Genomic DNA, 23,787 nt, shown 5'->3' with positions numbered 1-23,787 from the left:
CCAAAAACAAGTTTTACGTAAATGCCTCTAACTTGGCTAATTTTTCAGCTATCAAGGCAAAAACGAAATCCCACATCATCAGAATGATGCCCTAGATATGATTTGCTTGCAAAATATTATTTAAATTGTGAGAAAGGTGAAGAAAAAAAAATAACAATTACAAATTGAAAATTAGCGTAAAATACAAGTTTTATGCACAGAACTCCACCGCCAACCCTCTGAGGAAGCGTTTTACCCTTTTTTGACTTTGTCGTTGCTTCGGAAACGTTGGCAATCAAAGTGTTCCTTAAACTTACGAGTAGGAAAGAAGTGGTAATCACTAGACTCGAGCTCCGGACTGCAAGGATAGTGGGACATGACTGTCAACAAACCACTCCGTTCTTGGTTGCAGTGACGCTTCCTCCACGGGTTGGGGGTGGAATTCTGTGACACTTGATACAGAAGTTAGGTCACTGCCAACAATAATGCACAGTTAAAGATGTAACTTCAATGAGACGTAACTTCAACAATGTAAATTTCAATGAGACAGTGCTGTATATTTGTAAGATTGATGGGAACCTCATGTTTGGATCAAACCTCTTATGCATATATATTTTTTACAATGCCTGTCCATTTTATTTCATTTATTCATTTGCTTATTTTTTGTGCATATTTCTATTGCATGAATTTAATTTATTAAAGAAGAGGAACTGTTGTTGCTGTTAAATATTTGGAAAGTGGATCTTTTCTATGAATTAATTTTTAACTTTGTGTATGTGTAATGCAATATTTGGCCAACTTTGATGCACTGTAGCTCTGATACCAGTTGAATCTCAGTCACCAAATTGTAATCATAGGTTCATATCATAAAAAAGGTTCTACTTGTGCTAATTTCATTTTCTTTCACTCAGTCCCTCTTGAAATATTTCACTTTAAACTTTGGGAAAATGCAATATTCGAACAACTTTAACGCCCTATAACTCCTGTGCCAGTTGAGTCTCAGTCATCAAATTGTTATCATATTTTTATGTTATAAAAAGGTGTTACCTGTACTATAGTGCCTAGAAAGAGTAGTGTGCCGACAGGCGCTTTTTCCCCCACGATTCTTGAAGACAAATTGTATGAAAACCGCTAGATGGCAGTGCGGTCGAGATGTACGTTCAATTTCGCGGTGTTTACATTAGTAGACGCGGGATTTTGTTACAATTTAGTTCCGCGTTTTTCTTTTTTACCTTTATTTCGTGAATATTTCATGAAACAGCGTTTAAGGCTTTTAATGGAGGTACCAAAGTTGGACATTGGAAGAAATAAAGCTTCATCTTGTTTCATACCAGGGTGCAAAAGTGGGTACAAAACATGCAAGGAAAAAGTTACGCTTTTTCCAGCAGATGAAGAAAAATCAAAGTGGAACTCGTTAATTCCCAGATTAGCTAAAGTTTTTGATCAATATTGCTCATTTTGTGCTCTGCATTTCGAAAAACATTTTATTGAAACGCATTTTAAGCATATTATGAATGGTGAGGAAGTTTTGATTCCTCGGGGAAAACCTTTTTTGAAAGATGAGGCAATTCGGACAATTTTCCCAAATCTGCCAACATACTTTACTAAAAAATTACCAAAGAATAGGTCCATCAGGAATTATGCAGTTAAAAAAAATGTTCCCTGTTTGAAAAAAATAAAACTTGATCTTTCCGCAGATGAAACTGAAATAACCACGTAGCTTTATTATTAGTAGAGAAATAAGAGACGCACAGTTATTGAATACTTAGGGGCCATTCATTAATTATGTAATAATGATTTTGGCAATTTTTGATCCCCCTCCCCCCCCCATGTAAGGGTACGTAAGATTTTTCACCCCTCCCCCTATTCTTACGTAAGATTCCATTTCGTTTTTCAAAATGATAAAATAACAAATCTTGGAATCGTTACATCACTGGAATCGTTATTAAATTGACATTATTAAATTTAACTTTTTGCATAAAGAAATAGTTACTGAAAAGTTATAATCTAAACTAAATGTTTTTTCGACATTTTTTTTTAATTTTTTTTCAAAAATATTAATTAAAAATAAAACATGCCATACATAATGCGACTCTTTTATTATATTTTACACTATTCATTCTTTGTAAAACAGATAAAAAAACATCTTATCCTAACGCGTTTCTTACCTTCCATACGCAAATGGAACATAATCTCTGCCAAATCACTTGTTGACTGCGCAATTTCTAATGAGAAATACCGACTTGGAAAATTTACGTAAGAATGAGTTTGCCCCCCCCCCATAGGTACGTAGAGGCTTTTCCTACCCCCCTCCCCCTCGGGACCCTTACATATTTAATGAATGACCCCTTATAGTCTACTATTTTCATTGAAGATAAATTAGCATAAGGTAATTTTATATTCTTCAAAAAATAAATGAACACCCATGTAACAAATAGCACTTATTACAGAATTTGTCTTTTGCGCAGAAATAAGTTCAATTCGAAAAACGGGGCTTTTAAACTGCGAAATGAGCATGCAATCGTTGATTTAAAACGAGTCTGATTGAGGAGCATAACGTACACCTCGAGCGCAGCGCCATCTGGTTTTTCCTCAGATCTGACCTCACTTTTTCCCTGTCGATCGGCACACTACTCTTTCTAGGCACTATACCTGTACCAAGTTCTTAATTTTTCACTTGGTCCCTTTTAAGATATTTAACTTTAAACTTTGCCAAAATGCAATTTTTGCCATTTTTGAAAACTTTTGCAAAAAAATTGACAAAGTTCTCAAGCTTAAAATTTCTACAACAGGTAGTTCTATATTATACCTATATATATATATATACACAAGACAAAAAAAAATTAGAGCTGAGACTGTCCTCCTATTACTAATTTTGCAGCACTAAAACTCTTATTTTATGCTTATTATCAGTTTGTAATTGTTATTTTTTTTTCTTCACCTTTCTCACCATTTAAATAATATTTTGCAAGCAAATCATATCTAGGGCATCATTCTGATGATGTAGGATTTCGTTTTGTCTTGATAGCTGCAAAATGAACCGATTTAGAGGCATGAACTGTGAAGATTTTCACTGTGTTATTAATTTTTGTCAATTGTTATTGACTTAAACATAATCATATTTCTTTTAATTCTTTTTGTGCATTATTTCCTTTCAAAAGTATTAGCTCTTGTAACGAATGTATTTTATTGAATATTGAACTGAATTTTAGGTGACTTTCCAAATGAAACATGACTTTATTAATATGGCTGTAACTTTACCTGGTCAACAACCAACAGAACCTCAAGTGATTTGGCTTAATCATGTTCTTAAACTTCGACTTGGAGTAGTTGCTGAAAATTCATGATGTTAATGTTTATTAATCCAATGAGAGAAAAAAAACCCTGTGATTAAATTTACAATGCTTTATTTAGCAATGAATTAATTTATAACTAAACATTTTTAGATTTTTTTTTTTTTTTCAAATGTCTAGGAAGTTTTAATTTTTGTTGTGGGAATAAAAATGGAATGCTAATAATGAATTTAATAGCTAATTTATAAGTTCATCAAGGAATCGATTAAAAAAATTTTTTGTCCAAAGATTTGCAAAACATGTGATTGTGGTCAAAACTGGTTAACTTGGACAGTTTCAGTTGCAAAAAATGTTTTGTCACTATTTTCATTTTACATGCATGTGTAATGAAGGCATTTGGAATGCTTGTTTTGCTCCAACTGTGATAATATTATCATTGTTGACAGCGTTTTGTACCAACAAACAACAGCTTTGCTGTGACATCATTATGTAATCAGCAAATCATATTCCTCTGATGAAAATAATTTTGAACTATGGAATTAATAACTGCCGCTAAGTCAATAAAAGGGCTTGTAAATTAAGTAATGTAGATTTTTTTAAGCAACAGCATGGGCAGAAAGGTAGCAATAAAGATTTAGTTGTGGTAGCAGTTGGCGTTAAACTAGCGTAAAAAGTGCATCATCATCAAAAAAATAAAGAAATAAAAATAACCTGGACCATAATCTTGTGAACAAAATTTGAATGTATTTTTTTAATGGGTTGCATTTACGTGATATTAACTTTTTAATAACTGGTTTTAAAATATGTAATGAATAAAAATTACAAAATTGAATTTGTACTTTGTGGTAATGCTATTAGTAGCTTGTACTATTTTTTATCAGGTCAAACATGTTTTAAAATGAGTAATTTATATTATATATATGCATTCTTTACACAATATTTAATTGTTAAAGAAATACATACTCAACAATGAAATACTATTGAATTGAATAATATTTTTTTTAAATTTGTTTTTGCATAATTGTTTGCTGCATGTGCTGTTTTCTTCATCAATATTTGGTTTAGGAAAAGCTATTTTTGTTATTTTAATTTCAATGAGACATGTATATTTATTGGTAGAAACTCAAATAAAGAAGTTCTGAATTATTTAAAAATACCATTTTATTTGGACATCACATACATACAAAACTGATACTTTAAAACTTTACACTGTCTGCTTAAACGTAGACAAAGTGCAATGTTTAACAATGTGTAAAAAAATAAAAACAATTTCACACAAAAGAAGAATGTATCTGAATCAATTGTTGCCAATATTATTAAATTATATTTGCTTCAATGTCAGTTAAAAATATGAAATATTTTTTATGAAGAATTTTCTTTTGTGTAAAATATTACTTAAAAATGATTACTAAATGTCAGTGTATTAAGGTCTTTGGAGTTTCCCATGGAAATTCGTTTCTTCCAAAATGCCCATAACATGATGTGTTTTGATAAAATGGTGTCATCAGTTTCAAATCCCTGTAAGAGAAACAAGCAAACATAAGAATTAAGTAAACAATATGGAAAAAGCAATAGTATTTCACTATAAAAACTTTGAAAAATGTTAAGCTGAAAAATAAAAGATTCCCAATATTGTATTTTATTTTTTTTCAAAACTTTTGTTGTTGTTGTTCTTTGTTTCATTTAGAAGTTTATTTTAAACTTTTTGAACGTTTCACATTAAAAAAATGAATATTAAAATATGGCTTGAAATAGGATGTTGAAATACTGAATTATTAAAATAACATTCAGAATTGTACAATCAAAATTCTCCAAGCTGTTTTGTTCTTAGTAACAAATAGCAATAATAGTGAATTTTAAGTATATAATTCTTTGATTGCATATAATTTCATTTCTTGAAGATGTATCAATTTTAACTACACAGAAAATAACAATAATTGCTCTTATACCTAAATAAAAATTATGCACTGCTTTTTGTCCACATAAGATGTACACTAATATTAAGAATTACTGATGAGCAAAAAAATTAAATATATTTTATGTATTGAGCAATTTAAACTACACTAATTCAGGAATGTTTTTTTCTAAAGTAAAAGGCAAGACAGCTACATGAAATTAATAAGATATTCGATTCTATTTTTGAAACATTTCCTTTATTTTTATTTTATTTAATGCTGAAATTAATTGCTTAGAATGAATAAAGGGAAAAACTAATGTAAATTTAGCACAAAATTTCAAGAAAATACAGCATATAGCTATTTCAAGACTACAATGGAGTCTCTTCATCAGTGCAAAAAACTCAGCACATAACAAGAAAATCGTACAAAAACAAATTTAATTGCTTAATAGTACATTATTGTAATTGTTGTACTGGTGGTATTTCTACTCACAACTTCATAAAGAGTAACTCTAATTTATTGTTGACTAGCAATCATAATCTTCGGGAACAGTTGGTTCAACAAGCCTGCTACATTTTGTTCCTACTTTTATGATAAAAAACATCGATTCAAAAGTAACTTACTTTATTATTTTGCCCGGCCGTAGATCAAAATTGTTCTTGACAATATTGAGAAGCTCACTACTGCTTTTATCGGATGTTCCGTAAGAGAAAATGGCGATGGATAGAGGCTCTGCTATTCCAATTGCATATGAAAGCTAAAAAACAGAATTTTTTATTTTAATACTGTTTTTCCCCCATCTTACTTTTATTTACAAACGTATACTCATATATAAAATGTATATCAATAATCTTTGAGGAAAAAGAAAATTTTTTTAGTCTTGTTTAAAGGTTTGTTTTGTTTAAAAGTTCACTAAAAAGGTTGAATATTATGTGATATTGCCAAACAAGTAGTTTCTATGCAGTTTTGCCCAAACGTGGCAGCAGTGAACAAAATTGAAAGTTCTCGCCAAGTGAAGAACTACAGAAAAGTACCAAATTCTCTATGTTTACCATACATTATTTATGTGTGTGGAAAAAATGTGTAAAAAGCTATTCATTTAAGATGTATTGCTTGTAACTCGCATAAATACACACACCCGTTCTTCTGAGGTCTTAGAAAACATTTTTTATTTAATAATCACACAATGAAGTTGTGCAGCATCCACATCAGATTTTCATTTTTAAATGCCGGTCATGGCCCTTAACTGTTAATTAAAAATTATTTAATTTGCTGACGCATTTAAAGAAAGTTTGAAGTATGCAAACATGTGATTTTTCCACGAATTTCAATCTTCAGATTCTCAAAATTCTGCTTTTAGGGGTTTTTTTTTTTAATACAGGCATTTAACAAAAAAAAACCACGCTTGTTAAAAAATTATTTAATATTTTTCTCAGCATGATTTATATTGTCTATTGCTTAGGAAATAACATAAAAAGCTCATATAATAGAATTCTAGCAAAAGAATGCATACATTGTTTTCAGTGTTCAACCTTTCTGTACCCTGCACAAGAATTGGAATTTTCCCATTCCAACGATTGTTTTAGGTTTTGTTATATTGTTAAAAAAACGAAATTTCTCTTTTATTTTCAGCAAACTTTTAGGTTGAAAATATAGATTTACTTTGTGTCTCATTAAAAAAACAGTAAATCATTCAAACATGCAGTAATAAATATAAACCAAGGAGAAGCAGTTCCTAATGAGTAATCTGGTGATGAACTGATATCCTTTTAAAACATCTTTGTTTCCCTAAAGTTGAAAATCCGTTAAAATAAAAGTATTTTCCTCTAATTAGCTGAATTCTGTGATTTTGAATCTTCACATTCAAGGAAATTGAAAAAAAAAAAAAAAAAACAGCATTTTTTGTTTTTGAGCAATTGTATGTATACTAGCAAAAATACCGGACATTGCCAGGATCAGTAATAATTGTGAGAAACAATCGCTACTTTCTTTCGTTTTCTGTTTTAACTGAAAGAACCCAAAACACATTGATTGACGTGATTAAAAATCAAGCTTCTTCCTTACCCATAAAAGTCAAATAGCAATAAGTATGAAGAACGAACGGGTATTAATTTAGAAATGAAAGCACGAATTTAAGCATATAAAAATTTGAAGAATTTCCAAAATATGAACTAACAAAAACAAAGATCACTAAAAAAAAACCATGCGCTTTATTTAATTAAATAGTACACACACACAAAAAGAAAAAAAAGCTCTACTATGTTTCCCTAAGTGTGCAAAAAGTAGTTTCCAAATGTTTAAACTCATATTTGCTCCGGAGAAGCCTTGATTCAAAATTTTCATTATGATTACTTTTAATATTACTGTTCTTGGCAATGAATTTTTGTAACAATGGGTTTCATATTTAATTATTCAATGGTGAAAGTATGTAAAAATTACTGTTTTCGATCGTAACTTTTTTTAAACTACGTTTTTTAGGAATGAATTTTAGCCTAAGTTGCTCCCTGATAATGTAGCTATCTATGGTGAAAAAATGGTTAAAATATGTCCAGTAGTTTTAAAGTTTACCCCGGACATCCCCACAGAAGTAGCCATTTGTGTATAGAGATTATGATTTTGCCTAATGTGGAAAAAATGAGATAAAATACCTGTACAAGACATCGTCTGCAGAGTCCTGCGGCTACCAGGGACTTTGCCACCCATCTCGCTGCATATGCTGCTGACCTGTCTACTTTGGTTGGATCTTTACCAGAGAAAGCTCCTCCTCCATGAGCTCCCCATCCTCCATAGGTATCAACGATAATTTTTCGTCCTGTAAGACCAGCATCCGCCTGTACAAATGCAATGAAAGGTTAGGATTTTTTATCTAGTATAAAAGAGTGAGAAGAAGAGCATTGGAGATCTAACACATTTTTAAAAAAAATAGAAACCTTTACAGACATACATGCAATATACCAGACTGCGAGCTATCGCATCGTGAGACTGCGGTTTCATTCTTATTTGTAGTCCTCAGTCGGGAATAGTGAATAAACGAGCTGGAGGCAGATGTCATCTCATTGAAGACTCATTTTGAGTGCCAACAAACTGGTATATAAAGTGAATTTATCTCACCAGCAAGTGTGCGCTGCTTTGAGTTCATTCTCTGGCTATCTGCTCCCACAGTAATTTCTCCTGTTTTTTAAGTTTAAAAAGTCATTTAACTTTGACTGTCAAGAGTATAGTCAAGAGTCTTTTTGGTTATGTGCTCACCTTAGTACGGAAGATTTAGAAAACCTAATGATCAACAAAGGAATCAGATGTTTGTAAAAGCAAAAAAAAAAAAAAAAATCTTTAAATTGTCTTTAAAAAAATTTTTTAGCTTAAAAATATAGATGGTATATCTTGTGGATTACTTTTTCTTCAATGTTTGTCTAACAGCATGAAAATTATTAATTTTGTACTTGCTTTTATCCCCTGATACTCAACTGTGACAAAAGTAGACATTCAACTGTGCATACTTTTATATTTTGTTTCTCCTGTTTTTCTCCTTTGTGAGGCTGACAAGTCTGTGTTAATTTTGAGAAATATGTGTCAAACTTCGCATAGAATATTGTATGTTTTATGAACTTGATTCAATTAAGTTAAATTTTGTGTTGCCAAATGAGTGGTTAATTTATGATTTTTGCAATTGGATCCTCTTCGACAATACTAGTCCAAGTTAAATCAGTCTAAGTGTTTGGAACCACTTATGATTCATTGAAATGTTATTTGGATGCCTCACTTGCCAAATCGACTAACTCCATAAAACAAAAAGTAGAGTAGTTATGAAGAAGATTGTGTTATCCATTGGAGTAAATAGGTCTTTGTGTTACATTTTCTGCCATCACATGGTCAGAAATGTACTGAATCAAATCCTTAATGTAAATTCACATACTCAGCATTGATAAAGCACTATTAAAGCAGAAATGAGGATTTTTTAAAAAGTGGAATTAATCAATTTGGCAATTGAGACATCCATTTAAAAGCACAGAAGGCGCAGGGAGCTAGTTACTTGTGAATTGATCTTTTAGAACCTTTCATACAAAACAATTATTCTATGTAAGTAGAAGCTTTTTAGCTATGTTCCAAACACGAAAAATATAAAATTATTTTTTAAAACTACTTAGGAATATAACAAACTAATCGTTCATCAAAGAAGGCAGAACAAAGGGAACTAAGACTTGAGAAACAAAGGGATCAAACTGATAAAATTAAGAATTTGCAGAGAACCTGTGAAAATAATAGGAGAACCTCTTGTCTGCTATGGGACAAGAAGTAGAACTAGTAGCCCTGCTAAGTGCTGCTATTCAGCGTGATTTAGCGTGAAACCTATCTAGGATCTGAACTTCCAACACATCTTACTCAAAACTTTTAAAATGTCCACTTACATCTCTTTGCTTCTCACTGCCTCAAATGTAGAATTTATGATTAAGAACGCAGATGATAAAGAATAATGTAGTAATTAATATTTCATAGTTACTATAGTATAATTTTGCAATCCTTTAGAATAAGTTGTCCATAACCACTTTGCTGCCAAGCAAAAAGACAAGACATGGCAAAAGCCATGTCTGCAGATGAGTTCGCAATGAGTTATTGTCGTTTAAAGTTTTGCGCCTCTATGTATTTGATTCAGATGCAACTTTTTCAGATTTTTTTACAAAATATTTCCGATTGTCAAATGACCCTAAAACATTGTATTTGGTGAAATATGTGGGAAAAAAACACTTGGTGACCATAACTCAATTTTCATAGAAAGTGCAGGTATGACTTATGTGCTTAGCATGGTAGTATATTATACTCCTCTCAAGTAACTAGGAAATGGAGTGTTAATCTTTTTGCCTTTCAAAAAAAAAAAGGAAATTAATTTGAAGGAGACTACTTACATGGGGCCCACCAATGATAAAGGTGCCACAGGGATTGATGTAATAAATAGTTTCGTTGTCCAAGTAGTGTTTTGGAATGACTTCAAATACCACCCTGTTCATGATTTCTTTTCGTAGCACATCCAGACTGACATCATCCGAGTGCATTGTGGATATGACGACTGTGTGCACTCTCTGAGGAACAGCAGCTCCGTGTTCGAAAAGGTACTCACAAGTCACCTGGAAAAATAGTCAAAAGGTTTCTTCAAAGATCTTTAGACTTAAAAGAGACATGTTATATTTGTCTAAGTTGAAATGAAGCGAGCATTAAATTTTTAGTTCAAAAAAAAGTCAAGATTTTTCTTCTGTATTTGAATGCATTAGTTAGAGATGCAAAAACTCCAGAGTTTAATTGCAAGCCTGTCATTTCAAATTTTCTGAAGGGGGAGGGGAGGCAAAAAGTTAAAAAGTTGTGTTCAATATTTTCTAGGGAAAAAACTACAAGATGCGTGCAAAAGCAAAAATGCCCAATTTGATTATGTTTCTAAACTCACAGAGAGGAGGCTATTGATTGTCACCCCTCCTCACTGATCGCCCAAATGACAGGCCTGTGTAAGGGAAGGGAGTACACCCACCTTGAAAAACATTGTGAGTTTTAAGAGTAAAACAACTCAATCTTTTTTTGTGTTAATAATTTTTTTTTTTTTTTTTGAAAAAGGGATCAGGAAATTATATTTATTTGAAGTTGTACACTATATAGTTTAAACAAAAGAGGAAAGGAAATACATACCTGTGTTTTAGTGTCAGGACCAGCCCACCAGAAAGTTCCGTCCCTTCGTAGTTCGGCAATTTTGGCATTTAACTTGTGTGCCAGCATCACAGTCAAAGGCATTAATTCTTCAGTTTCATCGGTAGCATAACCAAACATTAGACCCTATTTGAATTATATATTTGAGAAATTTAGAATTTAGACAATACTATTTTTATTATTAATAATATCAATACAAAAGAAATCCCACTCCTAATTTCCGAATTGCTGATTATCCAGTTTGCTTTCAGAATTGCAATTCGCAAAATAATGATTCTGTGTACGCGCTATTTCCTCCGCAATAGTAGTCAAACATTTTACTTTGATAGAGATATTCAGCAAGCAATATGACTTTCATTTGAAGTACAGTGTGTACATATTGTACTAATGTACAGCACTTGTAAGTACACTTTTCAAGTAAAAGTGATTCCTTTTCATTTGATTACTTAAAAGCTCTTTTTTCTTTAAAAATAATTTTCTCTCCAGCTTTCAACATACATTCAATAATTAATTAAAATAGACTTTTTTTTCCGGAAAAAATCCAACTATCCGAATTTTTGAGCATCCGAATGGGATCCAGTTCCAAGTAATTCGGTTAATTGGAGTGTTTCTGTACTAAAAATATCTTTACTAACAATAAAGCTGAAAGTCTGTAGGCGCATAGCAAGTAGACCGTTCGGCCGATTTTCATGAAATTTGCACAAAATTAGTTTGTAGCATAGGGAAGAGCATCTTTAAGCGATTTTTCGAAAATTTGATTTTGTTCTTTTTCTATTCCAATTTTAAGAACATTTTACCGAGCAAATCATCATAACGTGGACGAACAAATTACCATAGCCCTGGACTAGCAAATAACCGTAAAAAATTCCAGATTAAATTGATACTGGTTTTGAAATTTCCAGTATAAATTGATACCGGTTTCAAATTTTCCACTAAAATTTCATACCGGAATTTAAATTTCCGGTATGATTTTCTTTTTTTCAGTACAAATCATACTGGGTCCGGTATCATTTGGATACTGGTTTTAGGATTTTTTTCCAATAAGGTAATAGTGCATCTAAAGCTAATATTTGACTGAATGATTGATGTGAAGTTATTTAAATGTTATCTTATATTTCAATTATGCTGGCTAATTTTTGAGAAACCTCAGTTGGGTTGGGTCGCTGTCAAAACTTTCGATACTTCACATTGTTTCTCTAGCATATTACTATCAGATCATCATATTATTTCAGATAAGTGTCAATATCAAACGTGACTCAGATAAGTTTCAAGCGCTCTATTGGATTGCCCATTGCTACCATAACTTTAGAATATTTACAACTTTTTGAGAGCTTATTAGATATGTTTCATTTCTCTGACAAATTTAAGTGTTGCTTCCATATTTTATCTACTGCTATACTATCATCAATAGAAGGAGGAAAAAAAGTTTTCAAAAACTTGACTTTAATATTTAGAAATGGTTATGTAGAAAAATGTTACACACAAATGTTTAAGCCTCTTTTTTTTTATATATATACGAAGTTGCTTCGAAATATTCATAGCAAAATAATACTTAGCATTCTTTGCACTTAATTTGGGTTTCATGCTTTTTTTTTTCTTTTCTTTTATTTTAAAGTTTTAATCATCGCTTTGTCTGCGAGACCCTTGATTGAAAAGGAGATGTGTAATGTGGCTTGTTTAAAATGACTAACGATCCATAATGGAAATAAAGTTCATAAAACAAATTTCTGACAAATGACATTACTGTAAACGATGAAATAAAAGGATGAGATTTTAAATCTGCCTAACAAACGGCTCATGGGATAAGCAGAAGGTTGGTTGTTGGAATTGCACTGCTCTTGATTGTAAATAAATAGATTAAACATAGCATACTTGGTCTCCTGCTCCAATATCTTCTTCATTTTTGTTTTTATGAACACCGGTAGCTATTTCCGTAACTTGTTCGTCAATAGCCACTTCAATATCACAAGTTTTGTAGTCAATACCTGCAGGGAAAAAAGCTCTTTGTTAATGATTGATTATTTTGTGAGCAATAAAATTATTTTCAGTCAACTAATAACCTTGCCATTTTAAATTTGATAATAGGAAAATATTCTAACCTTTGAAATGACAAAATAGTTTTAAAAGAAAGTACTCCTTATTTATTTGAAAGGAGTTTTAACTGGTTTTCGAATGGAATATCAAAACAATTCAAGGAAATAGGGTGACAAAATTTTTAAACACGTTATATTTACCTAACTCTATAGTTAAGCCGAGCTTTATTCTACTTGTTTCGGTTGAAGAGAACATGGGTAACAGACTTAATATCCTATTTTCTCTAGATAATTGTTATTTTTAAAACTTGATATCGACAATTGTATACTCATCGGGAAACCGTACGATATTGTAATAATGCAAAAAATAATAAATAAATAGACGCATAATTATTTGCCCGCGTGTCTCCGTTACCGAAATATGAGGTCTTAAAGTCTGCCGAAATTTAAAAAAAAGTCACTAAATTTAGCGATTTTCGGTGAATAATGGAAGAGACCTTTCACATGCTTTACCCCGCCGCATGCAGACGATTAAGTCTAGGGTACCTTTCATTTATCGCCAAATCTTTAAATTTGCCTCTTTTCTTAAAATTGTGGCGGAGTTTAAATTTTATTAGCCGCCTACTGCCGGTTGGTGTGCACCGCCACGCCGTGGGAGCTTCGCCCCCTCCTTGCCGCTTGCGGCGTTACAATATATAATGTGCAGTACGTTAATTTTCAGCACAGCATGTCTTTAACTTGACCCACTTTCGCTAGAGTCATTCTAAGGCCGCTCGCGCCATTTCTTCAAACAGAGAGGATGAGACAATTCCAAATCATTCCAAAAACGCGCCTTTTTAATTCTTCCACTTCCGCTCGAAACAGGGAATCTGCCAAAGAAATGAAGAGAGAAGCGAAAAAGTCGAAAGGAAAAACAAGCTACCAGTAGATTTCGAGAGAGGGGGAAAAAAACTTTTTTAATGAACATCTCCGCTAATTGAAATCGTATAAGTATGCAACTTGGCCAAACACGAAGCCTAAAAAAATATGAATCTATCAATACCTGATTCGATGATCAGTTCTCTGTCGTTCGCTAGGAGTAGCGGTGACATAGATAGATGCATATTGCATACATAGATTCATACACTCGCTTTTTAATAAATAAGGTATCGCGAAACGGGGGTATGAAGGCAAATTTTCGACTGCTTTTTTACAATGAAGGCAAAAATAAAGATTTGGCGAAATGAGAAATGTTGCTGAAGTTATAAATGAAACCATCGTAGCGAATGGAAAAGGTCTACAGAAGATCTTCTCAGAGGAATGGTAGTGGTGAATATTGCTCATTTGACTGGAGCTCGCAAGTAAATACTATATGAATAAAAATGTCGAAGTGTATTGGATTTAAAAGAAAAAACTAATTATTAAACATTTAATACATTTCAACTGTATTTTCTTGGACAATTATCTTTGTTTCACTATTCTTAGCAAGCTGTTTTAAAGCATATCCTTAGTACTGTCTGTATTCCTTAACTGAAACCTCCCGCAAATGTGCGCATGCGTCAAGTCTGCTTCGATTTTATAAAAAAAAAAAGGGGGGGGGGTGGAAAGCCAGAAGCAAATGGATGCAAATTGGCAGGGTCCGACTAACTAAAAGTGAGGCCCTAGGCCCACAGTAATTTGGAGCCCCCCCCCCCCCCCTGCAGACTCTTTAACGGGATACGGTGGTTACAAGTTTGGTCCCCGTCGGAATTCATTTTTGGGGCCTCTTTGTCTATCCCAGAATTACGTAAATCATTAACCATGTGCATTTATGAATCCCTTCAGGGCCCCTCATAGTTATGACATGGTAAATTCGCTAATAGCAGAATGAAAAAAAATTCTCCTTTACGGAAGTTTTTTGCGATTAATAAGTTATTATTATTATTTTTAATTATTATGCATAATTCTTTAGGAAATTTGAGGCCCCTTAGGAAGATGGGGGGCCCAGGCCTAGTTGGCCTATGCTATAATCAGGCCCTGCAAATTGGAAATGCAAAATAAGGTGTTCAACAGTTTTTCCAAAGTAGTGTCGAAAAAGATAGAGATGACAAGTGCGAGCGGAAAGTGCCCATCCTCTGCCTTTCGCCCTTTTCGAAATGAAATCTGTTCCAAGTGCTAGTCTTAGCTTTTGAAAACGGACAGTGCCCAGCAATGCAAATTCACGAAGAAACAAATTGCGACTTTGAACGCTTTTTCCTCTATTCTTTATATTTATGTATCATACATTAAACTTAAAAAAAAAAACATAACACATTAATTGAATATGAACAATTCAGTTAAAATTGGAGTATTCTTAAAATATATTACCTGTTTGCACATCATCGTACCCAACGTGTTTTAAAACTTTTCGAGCTACTTCTTTGTAGTCGACCGTGTGAGAAGATGTGATTTCACCACAGATAAGAATTTTACCATTCTTCGTCACTGTTTCTGAAATTCAAATGATAAATCGTTTTATTTCAATCAAATGATAACAATTTAAAAAAAGAATAGAGGGAGAAGATTTTATTTATTAATTTATTTTGATTTGATGTTAAGAAAGATTAATTTCAACAATAAAACTTACCACAGGCGACCTTGGAGTAAGGATCGTGCCTGAGATGAGCGTCTAAGACGGCATCACTTATTTGATCACATAATTTATCTGAAATTAAAATGCAATTGTTAAATGAAGAAACGCAAAAAAAAAAAAAAAAGGAAGAAAGAAAGAAATAACTGAAAACAAAGTTTCGCCACAACCTAAAATTTTTACCGAAAAATTTGAAGTGTAAAAGTAACTAAAATACCATTATAAATTTAAACGCTATACGGGTTTTGAAAAAAAAAGAAAGACGGACTAATATTTTGGGGTTATGAATCCCGAACATATGGCCGCAATGTTTTGCAAAGTTGTTCATTCTTAACGTTGTCTTTTAGCACAAAGGAATTTACTTATTTCTTCTGTTTTAAATAGGTTTTAAGAAGTTATTGGGGCAATATTCTCTAAATAATTTCACCTGCTGTAAATTTATGTAAGTGAAATTGAAATTTCCAAACAATTATTTCATTTTCTAGGGAGGGTATTGTAAGCACAATGTTTGAAACATTTCAATTAAACCTTCCAAAATGTCAGATTTCAAAAAAAAAAAAAAAAATCAAGTTCAAATGGTTTTATTCAAGTTTTGAGGCAATATTCTCTTAATAATATTCTCACTAAATGTAAATTTATTTAAGTGGCATTGGAATTTTCTAAACAATTATCTAGTGTCCTTGGATATTGTAATCACAATTGTCTGAAACAATGCATGAAATTTCAAGTTTTGAAATGATCGTGTCATAAAAAAAAAACAAAGAACCTTTATATAATTGCACAAATTTTCAAAAAAAAAAAAAAACGCAGGCACGTGTTTTTAGGGTTATGAATCAACAAGAAACCATGTGTCTGCGTTTTTTTTTTTTTTTTTTTTTTTTGCAAAGTTCGGAATTTCTAACGCGGTGCTTACTTTCACAGTTTAGCACATCATTTATTTCTTAATTTTTTAAATGGTCTCATTCAAAAGAAAACTTATGAACGTAATATTCTTCTTTATCTTTACTAATAATAAAGCTGGATGTTTGTTTCTCTGGATGTCTGTTACGACCATAGCGCCTAGATCGTTCGGCCGATTTTCATGAAATTTGGCACAAAATTAGTTCGTAGCAAAGGGGTGAGCACCTCGAAGCGATTTTTCGAGAATTCAATTTTGTTCTTTTTATATTCCAATTTTAAGCCACCATTTGTGAATTAATTTCTCTGCAGCAATACCGAGCGAATAACCATAACATGGACGAGCAAATTAACATAGCATATTGGCAAGAAATTCATCATCCATTATTTGTAAATATACAGGCGAACCAAATGACCTTTTAATTTTCTACTTGGGGCAAAGCCGTGCGGGTACCGCTAGTAACTTAATAATTCTAACTGGTGTAAATTTTATAAAGTGGCTTTGAAATTTTGTAAACATTTATTTACTAATATCCTAAAATGTTGTAAACGCAATCATCTGAAACATTTTAAGAAATCACAATTAAATCTTTCAAAATGACAGAGTTAAAAAAAAAACTTGTTCCCCACCCCCCCTCTCAAAAATTTTCCACGGAATATACGTGGATTAGAAGGATACAAAAAACCTAGTAATCCACCTGTGATCTTAGACTTATGTAAACTCCACTCATTTAAATTGAGGACGGTTTATTTCGGTGTTATACTTTTGCTGAACCTTTTTTGAGCAGAGTATGTTTTCTTATTCTGTTTATATTAGCAGCTAAACATTTACAAGATAATTAAACGCATACACATCCTAAAATTCTACATTTTCCAGCATTTTAAAATAATACATGTAATTGTATTCCTTCGGTCGGTAGTCATGTGCATAAAAACCCATTAATTTTTGGAAGTGAAAAACATCTTTTCTGCAATAAATCAAAGTATAATTATTTAAAATTGATGTCTTTATTAGCTTGTTTACGTCCTTGAGTTATATCAATGAATATTTCGTATGCATTTCTGGATACATCTGGTGCATGACCGATAATTGCTTTAGTTCCTTTGGCAAAAAATTTGCTTATTATATTGTGGAAATATTATGCTGATTATTCGGATGCGTTCAGTTTTTCATTTTGGAAACTGAATACAAAATGTTTTTTAATTGACACTCGGGAGATCGAAATATACCTTTTTACTTCCTCTTACAAAAAAAGGAAGTATTATATTCGCGAAAAAATTTTCACTCAAAAATCGGCCTTAATTTCCATTTTGCTCACCCCCCAAATGAATGTTGAGTTTTTTTTCGATCCGACCACACGTACATATGTACCTAAGAACGTATAGACACCCGAAATATCCATTTTGACGTTTCCCGAGTCAATTACAACGAGCTTTCTCGTGACGTCTGTATGTACGTATGTATGTATGTCGCACAACTAAAGAACGGTATGTCCTAGAAAGTTGAAATTTGGTACGTAGACTCCTAGTGGGGTCTAGTTGTTCACCTCCTCTTTTGGTTGCATTCGGGTGTTTCTAAAGGGATCTTTTGCCCCTTTTTGGGCGGAAATCATTGTTAATTTCGATGTAAACTCAAATGGTGTTATAATTTGTCGGATACTTGACGATATATCGCCAGTTTTTTGGTCGCCAAGTTTTGTCACCAACTTGGCGATTTTTTTTTAATTTGGTTTTAAATTGGCCATTGTTGGTGATATTTAGAGAGTAAACTATTGAATCACATTAAAATTGCCAATAATGGGGAAATGACATTGAATTGGAGTAAAAGGAAGTCATGTGATGCACACATCTGCTCGTTTTTTTTTAAAGTGTGGGAAAATTTGAGTTGAAGTGTGATCTTCTCAATTTTTCTTCGGGAGTTGTTCTGTCAAATTTTGAGAGGGAGTCGGTTTGCGAAATTGTGTCTGACTTCAAGAAAAAGTGTGTAAGCATTTTGGTTGAAGCAAAAACATTTTTTATAAAAATATGTTCTCGTAATCAGGGGAACACCGCTGGGAGGTCACTGTAACTTCCCAAAAATTTTCTAATCTGGCAAATTCTTTCTCACTATTCGACCAAATTCGGAGTTCTATTCGGAAAAATTATCATCATTCGTTGAAATTTTGAGTTCCATTCGACAAATTGAGAATTTTTGCTCTCTCAAAAAATTAATTTCGGGGCGACCCTGCACGTAATAACGTAATATAGCATGACATGTGCCAATGGGAAGGAGTAAGAGGTGACGTGTGACACTTTGTGACAAAAGGGAGGGGTCAAATAAAAAATTCAAAAAAAAAAAAAAAAGCGACGTCGTTTATGGACGGCTCCTTTTGATTTTACATTCTTAAATCGCGGAATGATAAGATTCATTCATGTGTCAGTGATAGTAATTTTGATTATTAAGCAGTCGTTTATAGTATATTCAAAAAATATATTTACTCTTTTCTTTTAAGCCATAATGGCATGATATCAGATAAGACCCTGTTCTATATGAAGGTTACGTGAACTCATGCAACGCAAAAGAACGAGTTTCAAATACCCATTATTATATCAATACTCTGGAAGTAAATTTTGGCAACAGAATAAAATCTGTTTTTAAGTGTCAAAGAATATTTTCACTATTTACAAATTAAAACAATATTCAAAAAATTTCCAAAGTAAGATACGATAAAAAGCAAAGGAAAAGCAATATGTGATTTAGTGTGGCAATCTTCAGTGATTATGAAATCTTTTAAATTGGCTAAAACTTTTCTATAAATTTAGACCCAAAATGAAAGTGTAATGGAGATGAAAATTGTCACTGATAAGTTAGTTTCGTTAAGTTAAACATTAAGTTATTTTTACCAACTTGAAAAAAAAGTATGATCTTTAATCAAAAAAAAAAATCTTAACATAAAAGGAAATAAAATCAAAGTAAACTTCTCGTTAGTTCAACGATGAAAATTGCTTCTCTCTGGAAAACAAGTTACGTTTTGTTCATAAAAATGAACTTAAAAGTATTCCTAGTGGCATTTTAAAACTAAATATACAAGTGTTTAAGTCTATTTAAAACGTTTAATGGACTGTTCAAAAAATAAAGAAAATATTTCTTGATAAAACATAACTTCAATCAAAAAAAAATTTATAAACATGATTGGATGCAACTTATATTGTTTTGACAACAATGAATCAAACTTTGTTTCAACTTTTCCTGCAAAAGTTTTTTCAGCCCCTTTGCTTTCGGTAAATATAAATGAATAAAAAAGTGTTCTACTCTAAATTTCGTCGCTTGTTCTACCGATACTATTTTTATAGCGAGATTCTTCTTTTTTTCTTTTTAGGGCTTTAGTTAAACTTTCAAAGACTAAGTTTTATTTTCCTTTTAAGAAAGGGAGTAACAGATTTTTGATCAACTTATGGGTGAATTACTTTAACTTGGCCCTGCTTATACTAAAAGTTTTGTTTATTTAGTGCATTAAAATATGTTAGAAAGCCAATCTTCTGATGAAAGGACAGAAGTTTAGAATGAGTTGTGTCCCGTAACAATTTATTTCTTCTAAAACGGATTGATATGATGTGAATGTAGTTGATTGTGTCTCACAAAACAGAAGTACAATTATTTCTCTGAGCTAGGGCTGGTTTTCAGAGGTGAGTAAAATAAACTTAATTCCGTCTTATGAAAAGAGTACAGCTGTTTTTCTAAATTGGGTTTGTTCAGATTCAGACTTATTTAAATTGACTTAATTCAGTTTCACAAAACATTATAGTTGCTGATCGGAATTGGAGCTGTTTTTCCGACTTTATTTAAATGAACTGAATGAAGTCCTCAAAACATTGCAATTGGTATACCAATCTAAGATTGATTTTCAGGTTGTTTTTTTAAGCTAACTTAATTGAGTCTCTCAAATAAGTACACCTGGTTTCTCCAAACAGGGACTGTATTTCAGACTTGATTTAGTTCATTGAATCTCACAAAACTTATACTTGTATTGCGTTATCAATTGGAGCTGCTTTTCAGACTCGAGTTAAATTAAATTAATTGAGTTTCATAAAGATGAGTTCTGCCGTAGAAAGACATCTGTAAATAGCAGCTGTAGGCAGTATCTGCAAATTTTCTATCGCTGGTTTTTAGATTTGATCTAAATGAACCTAAATGAGTATCACGAAAAAATACAGTCGCTGGGTTTCAGATTTGATTTAATAGAACTTAATGGAGTACCTCGGAAACATACCGTTGCTTACCGAATACTGGTTTTCAGGTTTGATTTAAAAGAACCAAATGGAGTATCACAAAAATATAGCAGTTTCTATGGCAGAGCTGTTTTTTCAGACTTACCAGGGTGTCCTTCTCCAACGGATTCTGACGTGAAGAGGAAGGGTTCCCCCGTTCCGTGGTGCTCCCGGGATCCGTCGTGGTTCACGGTTTCTTTCTCGTTTCGTACCATGGTTTCTTCTGTTTGGTCAAAGGATCCTACGGTGGCCATATAAACGACGTTCTTGTGCGGGCGGGTTTCGAGCGAAAAGGAGGAGCGAAGCCCCCAAAGCTCGTGATGCGGCACTTCAGCCTCCTTATCTTATCAGCAACAAGTTGCTTTCGTCAATGAATTTGCGACATACTCCTGAGGAGGCTGTCCCAGACGCGGGGATTCTGCCTCATCATCGTCTTACGCAGATGCTGAAGTGAAATCCTTACCCGTTCACGTGAAATTCTTGGGCCCTGGATGCATGTCATCGGAGTAAGAAGACACCAAACAAACAAAGATGACTTAAGAGTTTATTACATTCGTGATTGCGCAGTTTCGTTACTGTGTTACAGGTTATATCGGTGCAACTAGTGATGAATCACGATCGCTGCCATATGTTGATACAATAAGTAAAAGCGTGGCTAAAATAAACTTGATTGATTGACTGAATGGAAAGAAAATAGATAGTTCTATTTTCTATATTGAGAGGTGAAATTGCGATTAATCTTCCAAAAACAAAACAAAAGAAAGCGTAACTAAAAATGACTATCCATATCTATTTTTATTGAACTGTAAATGTTTATCAAAAGATGTGTACAAACAAAGTTTCAAGAACTCCCAAAGAAAACGTATTTGCGCAAGCAATATGTGAGTAAACTGATATTCCTCCTGATTTTCACGATTTCGGGAGTTTTTTGAATCAAAATCGAAAATGATCCTAGAGGCTGTCCTCAAATGATGTCACGCTTGGGGGTAGGGGGGTCGTGAAATTGTGATAGTTTGTGACAAAGGGGTGTAACAAGAAGTGAGACATAACGTTTTTTTTTCCAGAATATGTTGAAAAATAGCGTTACATGTGACAAAAAGGGGAGAGAGGGGTTTGATAAAGTGTGACACTTTGTGCCAAAGGGGGAGAGGGTCAAAAGTGGAGAAAAAGTGTGACATAATTTATGGAAAACTTCTTATAAATAATTCTCCATGCAAATGGAAATTGGAGAGAACCAACAAAAACGTAATTTGAAAGAAATAAAACAAAGCATCAGTGGTGAAAGAGAAAAGTAATTATAACAATATTAATAAAACGCAAAAGATTTGATAATTTTTTCAATTAGGTTTTTCGAGCAAAAAAAAAAATCTTCTGATGGATGTTTTTTACTAATTCTGTCAGTATTATACTTTCTCTGGTAAGAGAAGCTTTTTAATCGTTTCCAAAAACAAAAATAAATAACAGTAACTAAGACGTTAATTGCTGATAAAGTTAGAAAAAAAAAATAGTATCTGGATTGTGATATTTTGAAACTTTTCAAATAGCACAGGTTTTCGTGGCTTTCCTTTTTCAAAACCTTTTTCACCATATACGTCTGATTTATTTCCTCTACGTTTGTTTGCAGAAATATTTGGGGAAAAGTTTGAATTCAAAATTTTCCTGATAAAAAAAAAGTCAGTCCTTCCGAAGTCGGAATGAACCGAAAAGTAATGCTGAACAGTTTGAATGAATGATCTGGGTATCCTTTATGTTTTAAATAAAAGTTTTAATTTTGCCTAAAAGAGACGTACTCTTTTGTTTTCGGAAAATTCTAATTTTTTAAAAGGTATATTTGAAATAATATGCAGCCTAGTTCAACGGGTAGAGGGATTCAGTTGAAGTTAGAAAATCGTTGCAGGTATTGGAGAAAGTAGACTCGCTTAGTTCTGAACGAGCTTTAATTTCTTTTAGGATGGAAAATTTTGATTGGAATAATTAATTTTTTATCATGCAAGAGTATGTGACGCAAAGTAAAACAGTCAACACGACAGAGCTTTTTCAAAATGAACAAATTGGAAATTTATTTTGAAAATAAAAGAAGAACATTGCATTTTATAATAAAACTTGCATTGAAATATTATTTTTTATTTTTGGCAGTGAATTTACTCCTTCAAAAAAAAAAAAAAAAAAGGTGGAAATATTTCACTATTTTTTTGAATGGGGCAATGGGGCAAAGTGAAAAATAAAATATTTTTCTAATGAAAAATTTTCTATTCGATTATTAAAAATAATTTTGATAAAATGAATCAGTTAATAAAAGGTTGACTGAATAATTGAAAAGGTAATGAAGCAGTAAACGAAGGATTATATAAATAAACTAATTAATTTTTGAACAAAAATTAATCAGTGAGTGAAAGTGGGAATGAATTAGAAAATAAGCGAAGGAATGAATAAATAAGTGAATTACTAAATGAAGGTATGTAATTGAATCAATTAATAAACGAATACGTAAGTGATTTAGTGAATGATTGATTGAGTAAACGAAAAATCCTATTTCACTTTCCCCTTCAACTTTACCCCGAATGTACTTGACTAATAGTTCAAAATATTTAAATTACAAATAAGCTTAATATTAACTAAATAAATACTGCACCGAGTAATAGAAAATCTTAACTAATATTGAAAATGTCAATAACAAAAAGTTTATAATTTTATTATACCAATTTTTTTTTTTTTTTTTTTTTTTTTTTTGAGCAATCACGATTGCTTATTGTTCTCACTTGACTGTTTTTGACGTTCCTTTGATTTTTCCCACCGCCACCCTCCGCACCATCACCGTCGACGGGCTCCTCACGATGCTGCTCCTATTGCGAAAGCCGCCTCCAGGTTGCATCCATGTCCTGCACACACGCGCATACATACACAACTGCACACACACACACATACACCTACACACAAGTACCCACACACGCATGCCTGCACACAGACACAAACACACATGCCTACACACACATACACATACCCCTACACACAAACACATACACACAATTACCCACACATTCATGCCTGCACACAGACACAAACACATATGCCTACATACACATACCCCGCCTCCACACACACAAACACTCATACACACTACCCACACACTCATGCCTGCACAGACACAAACACACATACCTACA

The 23,787-nt window shown here is 32.5% G+C and overlaps 2 protein-coding genes across 2 annotated transcripts in view; one reads left to right on the top strand and one right to left on the bottom strand.

Annotated features, from left to right (window-relative positions):
• LOC129220742 (dynactin subunit 4-like) overlaps positions 1-4,292 on the top strand; it is a 38,294-nt gene extending 34,002 nt beyond the window's left edge. The window contains 1 exon segment of the mRNA XM_054855170.1: positions 3,192-4,292. Within this exon segment, the coding sequence (XP_054711145.1) occupies positions 3,192-3,326 (135 nt within the window). The 3' untranslated portion in view covers positions 3,327-4,292.
• Positions 4,293-4,442: 150 nt separating this feature from the next.
• On the bottom strand, positions 4,443-20,923 carry LOC129221521 (S-adenosylmethionine synthase-like). Its single transcript, XM_054856013.1, has 9 exons — positions 20,730-20,923; positions 15,476-15,553; positions 15,217-15,339; positions 12,731-12,843; positions 10,841-10,984; positions 10,072-10,290; positions 7,819-8,001; positions 5,794-5,927; positions 4,443-4,790 (listed from the first exon to the last, which is right to left on the bottom strand). Exons 1-9 carry the CDS (start codon positions 20,875-20,877, stop codon positions 4,688-4,690), a joined length of 1,245 nt encoding a protein of 414 aa, XP_054711988.1. The 5' UTR covers positions 20,878-20,923; the 3' UTR covers positions 4,443-4,687.
• Positions 20,924-23,787: the final 2,864 nt, after the last annotated feature.

Source organism: Uloborus diversus, chromosome 4 (genome assembly GCF_026930045.1).
Source record: "Uloborus diversus isolate 005 chromosome 4, Udiv.v.3.1, whole genome shotgun sequence".
In the NCBI taxonomy this organism is placed as follows: domain Eukaryota; kingdom Metazoa; phylum Arthropoda; class Arachnida; order Araneae; family Uloboridae; genus Uloborus; species Uloborus diversus.
The sequence above is the reverse complement of the archived record's forward strand: the minus strand, read 5'-3'. Positions and strand labels throughout refer to the sequence as shown.